Below are 14,231 nucleotides of genomic sequence, written 5' to 3' on the forward strand. Positions count from 1 at the left end.
TATAGCTAGACTGAGCCTTTCCATTTCCTTTTTCAGATGTTCTTTTTCCCTACCACGTTCAAACTTCTGACGTTCCACACTTGTAGCAGGTTATCCTTTCATTGGTTATTCAATCTGTGTCTCGTAGTTTCTCCCCCTTACTAGTCCCCTCTCAAAGACCTGAATGGAAGAACAATCCAGAATCTTTTGCCACTGGAGAAATCACTGTGGCGCTTTCAATTACTGGCCACATGTCATGTGGTTATACACTATGTGGCTTTAATGAAGCCATTTCCATTGGTTTCTGTATCTGCATGTCATTGATCTGAGTCAATTCATCCACCTCTTACAGGCAGTTTCCCACTCCAAGGACACGAGGTTGACTTGAAATTCTGTCTATTCTTCCACTCTCTTTGACAAGGCCATTGACTTTTTCAAAATTTAATGGCAATGGACAGGTTTAAACCCAGGCCCCGGTAAGTTTTGATTACTAGTCAAAGATGCAATTCCTGCACTATATTATCCAATTAGCATCACCAAATCATGTATTAGAGAGATCAGAGTGCCTTTAAAAGACAATGGATTTCTGTAGGAACTGAGAAAAAAGTCGCTTCATCTTGATAAGTCAGGGGCCTAAGTCAACCATGCCTAGGTGTAGTAAGTAAAATTAATTTTCCATGTACCTACAATTTCATTATAAAATGCACATGTATGTGACACTTACAATAAAATAATCAGAAACTGAGCGGAAGAGGTTAACTGACCTAAATTCTTAAGAGGATAAATGAAATATGTCTGCAGTAAATAAATTCTATAGAATTTACATTACATATATAATAATTACTATTTACTGTATTCTGCATTATTATTATTATTACTTGTAAATATAACACTTCATCTTGTCGATTGAAGAAGTAATCAGGTGACAGTGTTTTGTATTTTATTGTAGCAAGAAATGGTCTGTGGTAAATTCTTCACAGGCTTATTATTCAGAAAGATTTACATTATTCACAATAAAGAACATATGTCAGTCTCAAAATATATTAGTGTTATGGAATGTACTATAAATCACATTCTTGATGCTTGAAGAGTTACAGCTTTTTTTAGCACTGTCCCACCAGAAGAATTTACAAAAAATATTTACAAAGCTCTTTAGTTAACAGTAACTTTCAAGTTTTTCTGTAAAACTAGGCATTAATATTTTTTGCAATATCCCATATGCGGTATTTTGCATATATTAGCTGATACAAAATCACAAGAACAAGGCACAGTATCTACATACAATACATGACAGTACACTTTATCTTGTAGATATTAATACCTTAATCTGAGGCACTTTTTAGATTCCACTTAAGCTTCTTCATAGGCATAACTGTCAAATAGGAATCCTGTTATACTTATACTGAAACACTATCATTCTCTCACATTTCCTTAGAAATTGTGCTGCTGGTAGTTAGAGTTATGGATTCACTGAAAGTAAAATTACATACAGTTCATCAAGAAATGATATCCACTATCACTCAACACTATCACACCAATCTTTTCAGAAATTTCAACTCTTACAATATCAATGTTCACACTTACACTCGTCATTCAAAAAATAATTCCCACTGTATTGCGACATTTGGCCTTCTTTGTACACTTCAAGAAAATACCTAAAGAACACTGTTAGCAAAGATGTCTACAATGATCTTCAGCTAAGAGCTGCTTCTCTTAATTCCCTCTCTTCAGGTGTCAGAGCAGCAGAGTAACTTGATGTGGATGACAGAAGTCTTCGCACTGACTGGTGCCTATTGTTTGAAATATGTCCATTTTCTCGTACTACATTGTCCAGTTTGCTTGCTTTTGTGTAGGTTGTGGTAATCTTCTTGGTTGATGAAAACTGGTCTGATGTTTTTACCTGTGAAGTTAACGTACTACTTTAATATAATGTAAAATTTCATAGTGATAAATTAGACAAGGAAAAGATTAAAATTTATATTTTGAGGAAGTAGTCATTGAAATTCTGTGTCTACACTGGCACATCAAGAGGAGAACTCTCAAATATTTGAAACAACTCAAAATATTTGTTACTACAAATATCTAACTGTAAATAACGATCTGTAGACTATCATTAATGGTAGTAAGTTACTTATGAAGATCCCTTCTTGCCTATTACACTTAAAAAGATATCAGATTGGGCTTTCACATAATTAACAGGACAACCTCTACTTTGTATAACTTTGCATGTAAATACTCATATAATTCGTAATAGCTGCCAGTATCATAGAACTCTCATTAAGCTGTTAATATCTGTGAATGGTTTTTTATATCTTTTGATTTGGAAAATTTAAATGAAACATGTTATAATATAAATGTGAGGAAGTTGATGACTCTTGGACTTTTGGTGTAGGAATACAATAAGTGAGTACAACAGCTGACCTCTCAACTTCTGATAATGATGCTGTGAAGACAAACATTTGTTTGATCAAGAGACCGATACTACACAACACAGAATTAAGGACATAGTCATTCACAATCATGTCATTTTGTAAAATATTTAGGGGTCATACTACAGTGTGATAACTGGGACAATCCTGTCAAATCACTATTAGGGGAATCAAATAGAAAAATCAGATTACTGTAGCTGGAAGGCACTGTTCTCATTAAACCTCACTATGCATTCACCATCCTCCCAAGAAGTTCCCAGAAATGTTTTATTCCTGGCATATAAGCAATGCCAGTGCAGAAACGATGGTGGCAGCTTGAACTAAAACTGTAAGCATGAGATGTGCACTGGACCAGCCAGTTATGAAAAGGCAGTGTTGTGTGTTGGACTTGTGGTCACATTGTGTCAATGTTGTAGTGTAACAGAGTAACATCTGTATATCAAGAGTTGAAAATGTTTTCCAGACTCTTTTGAGGAAGAGAAAAGTGTGTGTGGAGTTTGTCCCATACAACGTGACCGCCAAACAAAAATGATGTGTGCACCTTCTGCAACTTGATTGTAATGCAAAACAGAAAACATCATCATGTCTGTTGATACCTTGTGTTATCAACACAAAACTACCACAAAACAAAAAGGTGCAGAAATTCATGTGAGGTGTCACGACTTTGATGACATAACCAACATTCATGCCAATGTGATGTACAAGATGAACAAAATTCCAAAGAATGATTTTTCTGATTGCAACTTCACATGGTTTTATGAATGTTCTGTACATTGTACTCAAAGAGGGGGGCAGGTGGGGAGAGGGAGAGTGGGAGGGGTGGGGCGATGTGTGAGTACCTCAGTCACCTGAAGCATTAAAGCCATCATCTTAACTTTTTTCATTAATCCTGTCTCAAAGCATTTTGTACTGATGGTGTACATACTTCGCTAGCCATGGTACAGTGCACTGTGGGGGGAGGGGGGGGAGAAATTTTACCAGTATTATCTGTTTTCACTCCTATTCCATTCATATTGTTGCAGAAGAAGCTCAGTAGTGCAGTCACTGTGCTGTAGTGGTTATGATACTAGACTGTTGCATGGAGGGTCATGAGTTCAAAACTCACCTGAACTGTAAAATTTTAATTTCTATTTTCGGTACGAGTACATTCTAGAAGTATCCACAAATGTCAAGAATCATTGTACTGGAATGTTCTGTAACTGTATATATACCATACATGTTCTGGCCGGAGGCAGTTCACTCCGTGCTCTTGTATGTGCAAATGCTGAATAAACCTTTTTTAAGTGACATTAGTGTTCGTCATTCATCTAATTACACCTTCTTCTACCTGACAATATATTGTGGGAGGAAAAAGTAATGTCTTTATGCCTCTTTTCATGCTCTGTTTTTTCTTATGTTATTCTCATCATACCTACACAAGATATACAATAGTGGCAGCATACTGTTCATTGTCTTCTTCAGATACAGATTCTGTAAATTTTCCTAACAGGGATTCACATCAACTACATTATCATCAACTACATTACCATCAACTACATTACCATCAACTACATCATCAAATATTTCTGTTACACTTTTATGTGTCAAACCAGTGTGTAATGATCCTAGAAACCCATTCCTGGATTTGTTTGATATCTTGTCATGCCCCATTAATAAGGGCTCCAAACAATGCAACAAACTCTGTAACTGGTTGCACTGACATATTTGGGTAAATATAGAGAACCAGTATTCGAGGAAGACTATGCAAATATTCAGCTATCCCCATCATTGCATAGGGATGCTGAGAAGAAGATAAGAGACATAAAGGTTTTGACAGAGAAATAAGGTCCGTCAGTTTTCCCCATTCTCAATACACGACTAGCATAGGACAAAAAATCACATATATCGGTACAAATTTCCCTGTCATACTCTGTACAGTGGCCTACAGAGTATAATTTTAGCTTTAGATGTAGATGTAGGTTTTCACAATTCAGTGCTTGAGGTGAAAGGAAGGAAGGAAGGAAGGAAATGTAAAATCTAGCAACTAACATTCTAACATTCACTTGATGATCTTAAGAGTAATCTAGATCGCTCGTTTATCAGCTGTGCTTCAAGAAATTGTTTTCATACTTATATGTTTTTTTATAAAAATCTAATTATATTTTACATGTGACATTAAACATACAAAATTTGTGTGGTGAAAAACTAGGAGCACACTTCAATGCTGATCATCTCCGTTTTGCAACTGAGTGCCTATGAAGCACTGCACTATTTTAAATAGATTTTAACAGTTCATTACATTAGATACTACTTTACTGCAAATTACGTAAAACTTTCAGTGACAAACAATGCACAATAAGTACTTACAGTAAATACTGCTAGGCCAAAACCCAACACAAAACCACCCAGCACATCCCACCAGTGGTGCCTGTGGTCTGTTATGCGGGTGAGGGAGCACAGGAGAGCCCATGTGAGACACAGACACTGCAGCCAGGGCACCAGCAGGTACGTGATATCTCCTGGCACACGGCACTGCACGAACCACTGTTGGCCGTCATGAAGAATGTCCATAAGTATTACGTTGCATTCTGATCAGTTTTACACATAACTAATAGTGATATAGTCTACGATCTATAACTTCTTCTACATGTATCAAACAATGGAAAATCCAGGATGGAATGTAACAATATTAGAGAAAGAAAGTTGCTACTCACCATATAGCAGAGATGCTGAGTCACGATAGGCACAACAAAAAGATTCACACAATTATAGCTTTTGGCCATTAAGGCCTTTGTCAGCATGGGAGATTTGTTTTTGTACCTTCTTTCCAGTCTCCCACCGCCTTCCAAAGTCCCACAGTCTGGCCACAGAAGAGCATTCCCCTCATAACTCAGTACCATCCAGGAATGGAGCAATTGAACTACATTCTCCGCTAGAGTTTCAATTACCTCTCGTCGTGCCCTGAAATGAGAAATGTCCTCCCATCTAGATCCTAGACCGGTCCCATACATCCTCCCACCACCACCTACTCCAGTCCAGTCACTGACATCACCTATCCCATCAAAGGCAGGGCTACCTGTGAAACCAGTCATGTGGTCTATAAGCTCAGCTGCAACCACTGTGCTGCATTCTATGTAGGCATGACAACCAACAAGCTGCCTGTCCACATGAATGGCTATCGACAAACTGTGGCCAAGAAACAAGTGGACCACCCTGTTGCTGAACACGCTGCCGAACATGATATCCTTCATTTTAATGACTGCTTCACAGCCTGTGCCATGTGGATCCTTCCCACCAACACCAGCTTTTCTGAATTGCGCAGGTGGGAATTTTCCCTGCAAGACATCCTATGTTCCCATAACCCTCCTGGTCTGAACCTTCATTAGTCATTGTCCTCATCCATCCAGCCGTCTCCCTGATCCCATTCCAGCATCACACAGCTGTCATTTCACCACCACACCCATTCTTTTAATTTCTTTTTACTTCTCTCCATTCTGCTACTTACCCCTCCCCCTCCCCACCTTCTCTCCTGCCATCCGTTTAAACTGCAGCACTTCACTGTCCATCACCCCCACCATACTATCCCTCCCTCTCCCCACCCCTGCCTCCTCCTTACCCCCACCCAGTTGTCACCCCCACATGCACAGGTGCTGCTGCCTGCAGTGTGGTGGTTTCTGTTGTCTGAGACTGCAGATGTGTGTGGAAGTTGCATTTTGGTTTTGTGTGTGTGTGTGTGTGTGTGTGTGTGTGTGTGTGTGTGTGTGTGTGTGAGAGACAGAGAGAGAGAGAGAGAGAGAGAGAGAGAGAGAGAGAGAGAGAGAGAGAGAGAGAGACAATTGCTGACAAAGTCCTTAAAGGCCAAAAGCTACAATTGTGTGACTCTTTTTGTTGCATCTATCACGACTCAGCATCTCCGCTATATGGTGAGTGGCAACTTTCCTTCTCTAATATTATTTTGTCTACATATACATGCATACTCTGCAAATCACTGTGAAGCATGGTATCATTATTAAGTTTTGTTCCTGTTCCAATTCCATTTGGAGAACAGGAAGAATAGCTGCTTAAATAACTCTGTGCATGCCATACCTAGTCTAATTTTGTCTCCATAGGCAATACAGGAGTCATGAATAGGAGCATGAAGAATATCTCTAGGTTCTCCACTTAATACTGGCTCTTGCAGCTTTGTAAGTAGGCTTTTGGGGGATAACTAATTCAGGCTTCCAACATTTCTGTGATGCTTGAATCAAACAAACTTGTGACCATTAGCGGCACCATTCTTTGCTTTAGTCCATTTTATTATGCATCTCGCAGATTTTAGTAGTATCCTGGGCTGGGTTCCATGATTGTTTCTTAAGAAATCACCTTTGTAGACTAACTACATTTTCCCAGTATCTGCCACTTGTCTTACCTAAACTGAGCCTACATTACATTCCATTTAATATTCCTAGAAACTGTTACACTAAGGTATTTATATGAGTTGGCTGATTCCAGTTGTGAATCACTGGCATTTTAGTTATAGGATACTACTATTCTCTATTTTGTGACATACTTGTGAATCAAGTGGCTGGTCTTTGCAATATTTTAACACTTTCAAGGATCTGACTGAATATGTCTGCAACTTTTTTTACACAGTCCTTGATTATACATAAATGAATCATCTGCAAAATATCTGAGGTTACCATTAATATCAGCTGCAAGCTCATTATACAAGACCAACAGCAAGTCTCCCAACATACTTCCCTGGCAGACACCTGAAATTACTTCTACTTCTGCCAATGATCGTCCATCCAAGATAACTTTCCTCATCCAATATACCAAGAAATATTTGGAAGTCAAAAATACTGCATCCATCCAATCGCCTTGATCCACAGCTTTAAAGATTTCATGTGAGAAATAAACAACATGTGGTTTGCATAATCAGTATCTACATAGCTATACTCTCTAACTAGACGTTTTACACTCAAACTGGGCAGAAATGTCAATGAAAGACCTATCAGTCTGTCAATGTGTTTAAGTGAATGTGACAATGTCCTGATGAACACCTAAGTATCAGTAGCACATGAAATGTTATTCCAACTGCATTATCATAATAGCATGAGAAGATGTAGATGAAAAACTGATTTTGGAAGTTTTAGTAATTGATCCCACATTGATCCTTCAGCTAAAAGTTATTGGCTAGCTGAAAGGGGGTGGGGGCATGGGGTGTCTGTCTTAATGATCCAACTACAGTAGCATCATGTAAATTATATGTATGAAAATTTACAACAAGAGAGAAGATTATGCTGCTAGATAAGGAAAGTGGAGAATTACAGATACCAAAGTTCTTCACCACCACTACCACCACCACGTTGCATCTACACTCTTAGTTCTTTTCACCTTTTTGCCACATTAGTTAGGCAGTATAGTTAAAACTACATGAAAATTCTACCACACCAGAATAATGAAGACAGCCCCTTTAGCGTTAGAGTGAGCATACAGATTTCCTACAACCCACCTGAAAGATTTGGTTAACATAAACTTGGAACAATGTCATATTTTACTCCAGTATGACACATTTCTAAAGTGGCTATAACGAAAAAGAAACTCAATATTGATTCATTGTTTCTAGTTCACAGAATATCTGTTTTGTCTTGTACAGCCATCTGAATGTCCCAGGTGCAATTATTAATTTCAGCAAAGTATTTTAATGACATTTATTGTAACAACTCACCATTGTAAAAACTGATGCAAACACTGATAATGAAGCATGACCTGAGGGGAAGGATTTTGTTGAGTCTCGTACATACCAGTTCCCAACATCCTTATTGGTACATGTGAAATTATTCACATATCTGAAATGAAAAGACAAGTGTTGCACACATTTAAGAGCTCTCACTCATTTTAAGAATGATGCAGCACCTAACTGCAACAATAAATGACTCAGTTACAGATTTACTTAGACATGAAAAAATACAATAAAACTAGTAAAGAAAAGTAAAACAAGGAAAAACTGAACTGGGGATGAATAATGCTGTTGTGTTTTAATAGGAATCTACTGTTCATTTCTCAGGTTTTTTCAGCAATGATAAATGTTTACATCAGTGTATGAAGGTGCACTGAAAAGTAATACCTCCAATTTTTTAATGTGAAAAACCTTAAACCTTTTTAAACAAAACAAACTTCATTAACATTCAACATGTTTATTCTTCATGTCTACATATTTATTTCTCAACATAGTCACCAAGGTGACAAACATTTCTCTCAACAAGAGACCAGTTTGTTGAATGTTTGATTTCCCTAGGGTTTTCTTTAACTTCCGGAAACAGATGAAAATTGAATGGGACCAACTTGGGACGGTATGGAGGATGATCAATGTCAGTGAATCCAACACATCTGATTGTTGCAAATGCCGCAGTGCTCATGTGTGGTCTGGAATTGTCATACTGAGAGAGAAGGTGCTCCATGTGTGTATGAATTCTTCAAATTCTGAACTCCTGCTGTTTCTCATAAACCACTGTAATTCATTCCACACTGCCATGTTACAGACTACAATTTGTAGCCATCTAGCTGCAGATGGCTGCAAATATGTGGATCTGAAGAATAAAGATCTCAAATTTCAGAATTTTTTTTATTTGAAAAGCTTTAAGGGTTTTCACATTAAAAAACATTGGAAGCATTACTTTCCAGCACACCATCGTGTGAGTGGCTGCGATGTTTGGATCCTTACATGTTTCAACACTACTTTAGTTCATGGCAGTGGTTCAAGCACATTTTATTGGAGTATGATCTATTTTTCACTTTCCTCCTAAAACGTAATATACACAGAAATAATCTGAAAAAACTATTACCATAATCATCATACAAGAATGCAAAATGAATGTGAAAAATTTATCTTTTTTCCACATGTCTCAAAATAGTGGGATGAAGAATGAGATCACCTATAGGAAATAAAAGCTTGAAAGGTAGTAGAAAATCGTTTTAGAAAAACACTCTTACATTGTTGTTGAATATTTATACATCTGCTAATAACATAGAATAAACAAATAAAACTAAACAACATAAGATCCAAGAAAAAAGGATATGTCCTAGATTTTACACATCAGCACCACCAAAGCACTCCCACAAGAACAATATACTAATTAATAAACATATATTTCTGTTACAATGTCTGATCCAATAAATATTCTTTTTTAATAATGTTTTTAAGAGATTATGTAACATCACACCGTATTCTGATCTTTTATCATTCTTTATACCTACTTACAGTATTTTAAAATTGCAACTGAAACAATAATATGCCAGCAGGGGCAGAATTAACATTAATGATTTCTAAACATTCCTCTTTAATTTTGAAAAATGCACTAACATCCTGCCAACAGTGAATGTAAAGCTGTCTGCAATATTTGCTGTCTGAAATTATCTTCCCAAGAATCCTTCATTTCAAAACACTTGAAACTCTTGTTTCAAATGAGAGAAACTGTCATATCCTTGAGTGTCAAGCAGATGGATACCAGATAAAGGTGTGCCTTCAGCCAAAATCTCCAAAGGAAACATGGTCAACAACACCACATTGTCCTTCAAAGAAAGATGTCATTGCTTATTTCATTGCTTACAATGAATACATAATGACATTGGTTTAGAGGATCAAAGATTAGTTAATGATGAATGTCACAGCAGTAATTTATATACCCTCAAGTTATCCATGACATCAGGAAAAACAACCAAAAGTTTCACATGATTTTCCCACCATACCAATGGCATCTGTCACACTGCATGTGAAACAACTAATCACTAGATAGAGAGAAACATCAAATTAATGTCTCATTTACCACATTCATCTGAATCATCATCTACAGACTTCTTTTTGTTCCCTTATGTCAAACAAAATGCATGGACTGTGCTTCTGATCATCCCAAGTAGCAGCTGAATCTCTCTAAAACAGTGTTTTTAAGATGTCAACATCAGAGTGGAAAATTTTTTCCAGAATTGATTCAAATGCACGCAAAAGTATATAAAAGATATGTTGGATATTTTTAAAAACAATAAAACAATTTAAACTGAAAAATATTGTTTTTGCATAATTGTTAGGATGGTAAAATATGGGTGTGTAGATTTTTCGTGCCTCATAAGTTGTGTGTGACCAAACATTTTACAGTTAAAATCACAATTAATTGACAATATTCAGTACTGCAGCAAAAGCCTACATGGCTGAGATACTTCAAGACGACAGTTCTGCTGAAATGCTTTGCACCAATTTTGCTGGTTACTACACTGACAGAAATGGGAAGCATTTATCATGAAGCACCATGCTCACCTTTGTGGAGATGTTCATCACATGATAGGTACTAAATGATCAAAGTTTCATTCCACTCTTAACTGATGCCCATTGTCAACATCAGCATGATGTCTTTCTTCTCTGGCAAGAATAGACTTTAGTGCTCATTGTGACACAGAAGCTAACAGCCTCCAAATGCCATCTTAAGGAATTTCTTGCCATGGCTAACACACACGATGTGTCAGTTCATGAAGACTGATGGCTGGAGGTGGGTTTTAAAGTATACATTCTCCTATTGCATCCCACGTGGGTTTCATGGGTGATGCAGATGACCAGGTACAGCATTTCAGGGTCCATATATGCCTTCTGGCATTTGTAGTGTGAAATGAATTGCAAAGTCTTGTATTATCCTGTTGGAATATGTCACTGGTACCCCAGAAAAAAAAGTTGAGTCCATATTGTCACCACTCCTCCTAGTCACGGTACAACAGCTAACTGTAGGTGCGATCTGTCAAAAAGATGGTGATAAGCTCCACTTGCACTTGCTTTGGTTAGTTACCGTATACTTATCATTCTTCATATGTAGGAATGACTTTTTCCTGTACTGAAATGAGGCTTGCATAAGAATGAAATTTTAAACAACATATCCCACAGGAACAGCAATCCTGGAGTTTGGAAATGTTTGATCAAGGTGTCTGTGGTGTAAAATTTTCCATTTACATTTCCGTGGTTGTAATTTTAAAATAATGTGTGTTGTGACTCACCCGTCACAGTTTGGTGGCTGCGTGGGCCGGCAGGTGTCTAGGAAGTGCGGCCTGGGCTCCCCCACAAGCACCTTGCCCACCTCGGTGGTGAGGAAGACGATGGCGAGCCCCAGCAGGAAGTCGCGGTACCAGCGCGACGCCTCCCACAGGCCCTGCATGCAGCACTGCTTCTTCGTCTTGGGCACGTCATACTCGTTTAGGAATGCCACGCACAGCGTCTCCACCACCCAGATCTGGTCCAAAACAAACCAACAAGATGAAAGTTCTGTTAGACAGGCCACTATCCGCTATCCGGCATTTGGTGACTATATAGCACGGTATGCTTCAATGCGGTGTCTAGTAAATATGCAAATATACTGTTACTGCAACTCTGAGACGAATGTGTCTCAGGTAATTTTATAAAATAAGGCAACACCATCTTTGAGTGATTAAGGGACCTGCTTCTATTAAAGGAAATGCAAAGTCTTTACATAAAGTATATTTCAGATAAGGTTTTTGCGTCCTTAAGTTACCCAATAGTACGGAAAAAGTATGTTTATTTAGATGGATAGACGTAAGAAACCTTACACTTTCTGTGGATGTTCGAACATAGTACGTTTAGTTATCTTGCAGGGAGTTACTGCAATAAGTTACAGTTTTTTAAACAGAATATTATGTTGTTCTATCAGGTAGCTGTTGTATTGTGTACAAATGAATTCAAAACATTTAAATAAATTTAATTTGGGCCTCTAGAAACATTCGGAGTTTTTGAGATGGGTGCTACATGCTGTACATATTTGGCTGTGTTCGGATGGTGCTCTTGTGTCGGAATGTTCATTTTAAGGAAGATGTCCAAAGAAGTGTCCATTTTCCTGAATGCGCAGCTTGATGTGCCATCTTAATGACCTGGTGGCGAGATGTAAATTTAGTGACATCATGGAGCGGCAAGCTTCCTCTACACGCTGTTTGAAGTAACGTTCAGTTATGTTAGACTGTGCAACGTATCTTTACAGTTCCGTATACAAGGCAGGTCGGAATACACGAACAGACGATGTTCGGTCAGCCATGGGCACTGACGGGAATAAACAAGTCAAACAAATCCACCGAGTACTATGACATGTTGTTGATGCTCAGCGAATGCCTACACGACAATATAGCAGCCTAGGCTTATACCGTGAGCAGGCGCGGCTTGTAATTAGAGGCTCTGGGGCGAAGCCACCGCAAAATTTATAATAAAATAAATATCTCTGTAAGTAATCAGAACGCATTTCGCATATTCCCATTCGGATGTAAAGAACATCGGTTAACGTTTTTGGAACTGCTGATATGTAATATCAAGTGATGTTTTTCGAACAGGTAGCAGCTAGTCATAATGCCACAGCATGCTGCGCCTTGAAATGCCGCTTAGCTCTATGTAGCATAGGTATGGGGGCGTGTCGGAGGCTATGGTGTTTCGGCGTAAAGCTATCCTACCAATCTGCGCACAATTTTCAAGTTCCACTGCTTACATCAAAAGATAATGAACAGAGCCGCTGAAACTTTGCTAACGAATCTTTGTCTCTGTATTATGCTTTCATGCGTCATTAATCGACGTTTAGTATTATTATTTTGATAGTGTTTTAGACAGCTTTTTTGGCTATTCTAATTCCAACCACTGTTGGAATAAGTTTGCAGATGTCTCGCCAGAATGCAATAGAGTACAGTACCATATCACCAACTCTCACACCCTCTCTCCACCCCTCTCTTTGTTTCTCTCTCTCATATTTATTTATTTATTTATTTCTACAATGGTTTACATCAGTTTACAGCTTGAACATTTAGCTATTTTTCGACATAATCACCACTTCTGTCGATTCATTTTTGTAGACGCTGAGGCAGTTTTTGCATGCCCATGTCATACCAGCTCGCCGCCATGCTGTTCGTCGTCGGAGCTGAATTGCTTTCCGGCCAAACGTTCTTTTAACCTAGGGAACAGATGATAGTCAATGGGCGCCAAGTCAGGACTATGGAGTGGGTGGGTGATTATGTTCCACTGGAACTGTTGCAGGAGAGCAACGATTTGCCCGGCGATGTGTGGGCGATCGTTGTCAATGGAGAATGTGTACGCCCTTGCTCAGCATTCCTCTTCTCCGGTACTGAATTGCCCGTTTGATTTTTTTCAGAGTCTCACAGTACCGGTCAGCGTTAATTGTGGTCCCAGTGGGCATGAAGTCTGCCAACAATACCCCTTTCCGACCCCAAAAAACGGTTGTCATGACTTTACCGGCAGACTGTGTTTGTTTGAATTTACGCGGCTTTGGCGAAGAAGGATGCCGCCACTGGCGTGATTGTTGCTTGGTCTCAGGTGTAAAGTGGTATGCACAGGTTAAGAAATGCGCGGGAAGCATCAACTCGTTGCCGCATGTGGTCCTCAGTCAGCATACATGGCACCCATCTTGCGTACACCTTCCGGTAGTTCAGTGTTTCCGTTAAAATTCTGAGAGCGGTGCTTCAGGAAACTTCAGGAACCAACATGCAGTGATCATCCAGGTGATCCGCTGATCTTCACGCATGCTTTCCTCAACCTTCAACACTGACTCCTCAGAAATTGACGGTCTCCCGCTCCTTTGTTCGTCGTGAATTTCGGTCCGACCAGCTGCAAACTCTCTACACCACTTGCGAACACTTTTGACATCCATGCACGACTCACCATACACTGACGTCAATTGGCGATGGATTTCAATCGGCGCAGTGCCCTTTGCGTTCAAAAACCGAATAACTGCGCGCAATTCGCACTTGGCGGTAACATCCAACGGGGGCTCCATTCTCAACGGCTGCCAAGCCAAGACTGAGCGCCTCAGCGCAACG

At 38.9% G+C, this 14,231-nt stretch overlaps 1 protein-coding gene across 3 annotated transcripts in view; it reads right to left on the reverse strand.

Moving 5' to 3' along the window:
• Positions 1-913: 913 nt before the first annotated feature.
• Positions 914-14,231, reverse strand: part of LOC124788077 (phospholipid phosphatase 1-like) — a 781,858-nt gene continuing 768,540 nt past the window's right edge. For 2 of the 3 annotated variants that reach the window (XM_047255170.1, XM_047255169.1), the window contains exons 4-7: positions 11,406-11,638; positions 8,098-8,218; positions 4,755-4,931; positions 914-1,879 (exon numbers count right to left, since the gene is read on the reverse strand). In XM_047255170.1, coding sequence (XP_047111126.1) covers positions 1,673-1,879; positions 4,755-4,931; positions 8,098-8,218; positions 11,406-11,638 — 738 coding nt within the window. In that variant the 3' untranslated portion in view covers positions 914-1,672. The remainder of the gene's footprint in view (positions 1,880-4,754; positions 4,932-8,097; positions 8,219-11,405; positions 11,639-14,231) is intronic. The other variant, XM_047255171.1, reaches the window with a different exon arrangement.

The sequence above is a fragment of the Schistocerca piceifrons genome, chromosome 3 (genome assembly GCF_021461385.2).
Source record: "Schistocerca piceifrons isolate TAMUIC-IGC-003096 chromosome 3, iqSchPice1.1, whole genome shotgun sequence".
Taxonomy (NCBI): Eukaryota; Metazoa; Arthropoda; class Insecta; order Orthoptera; family Acrididae; genus Schistocerca; species Schistocerca piceifrons.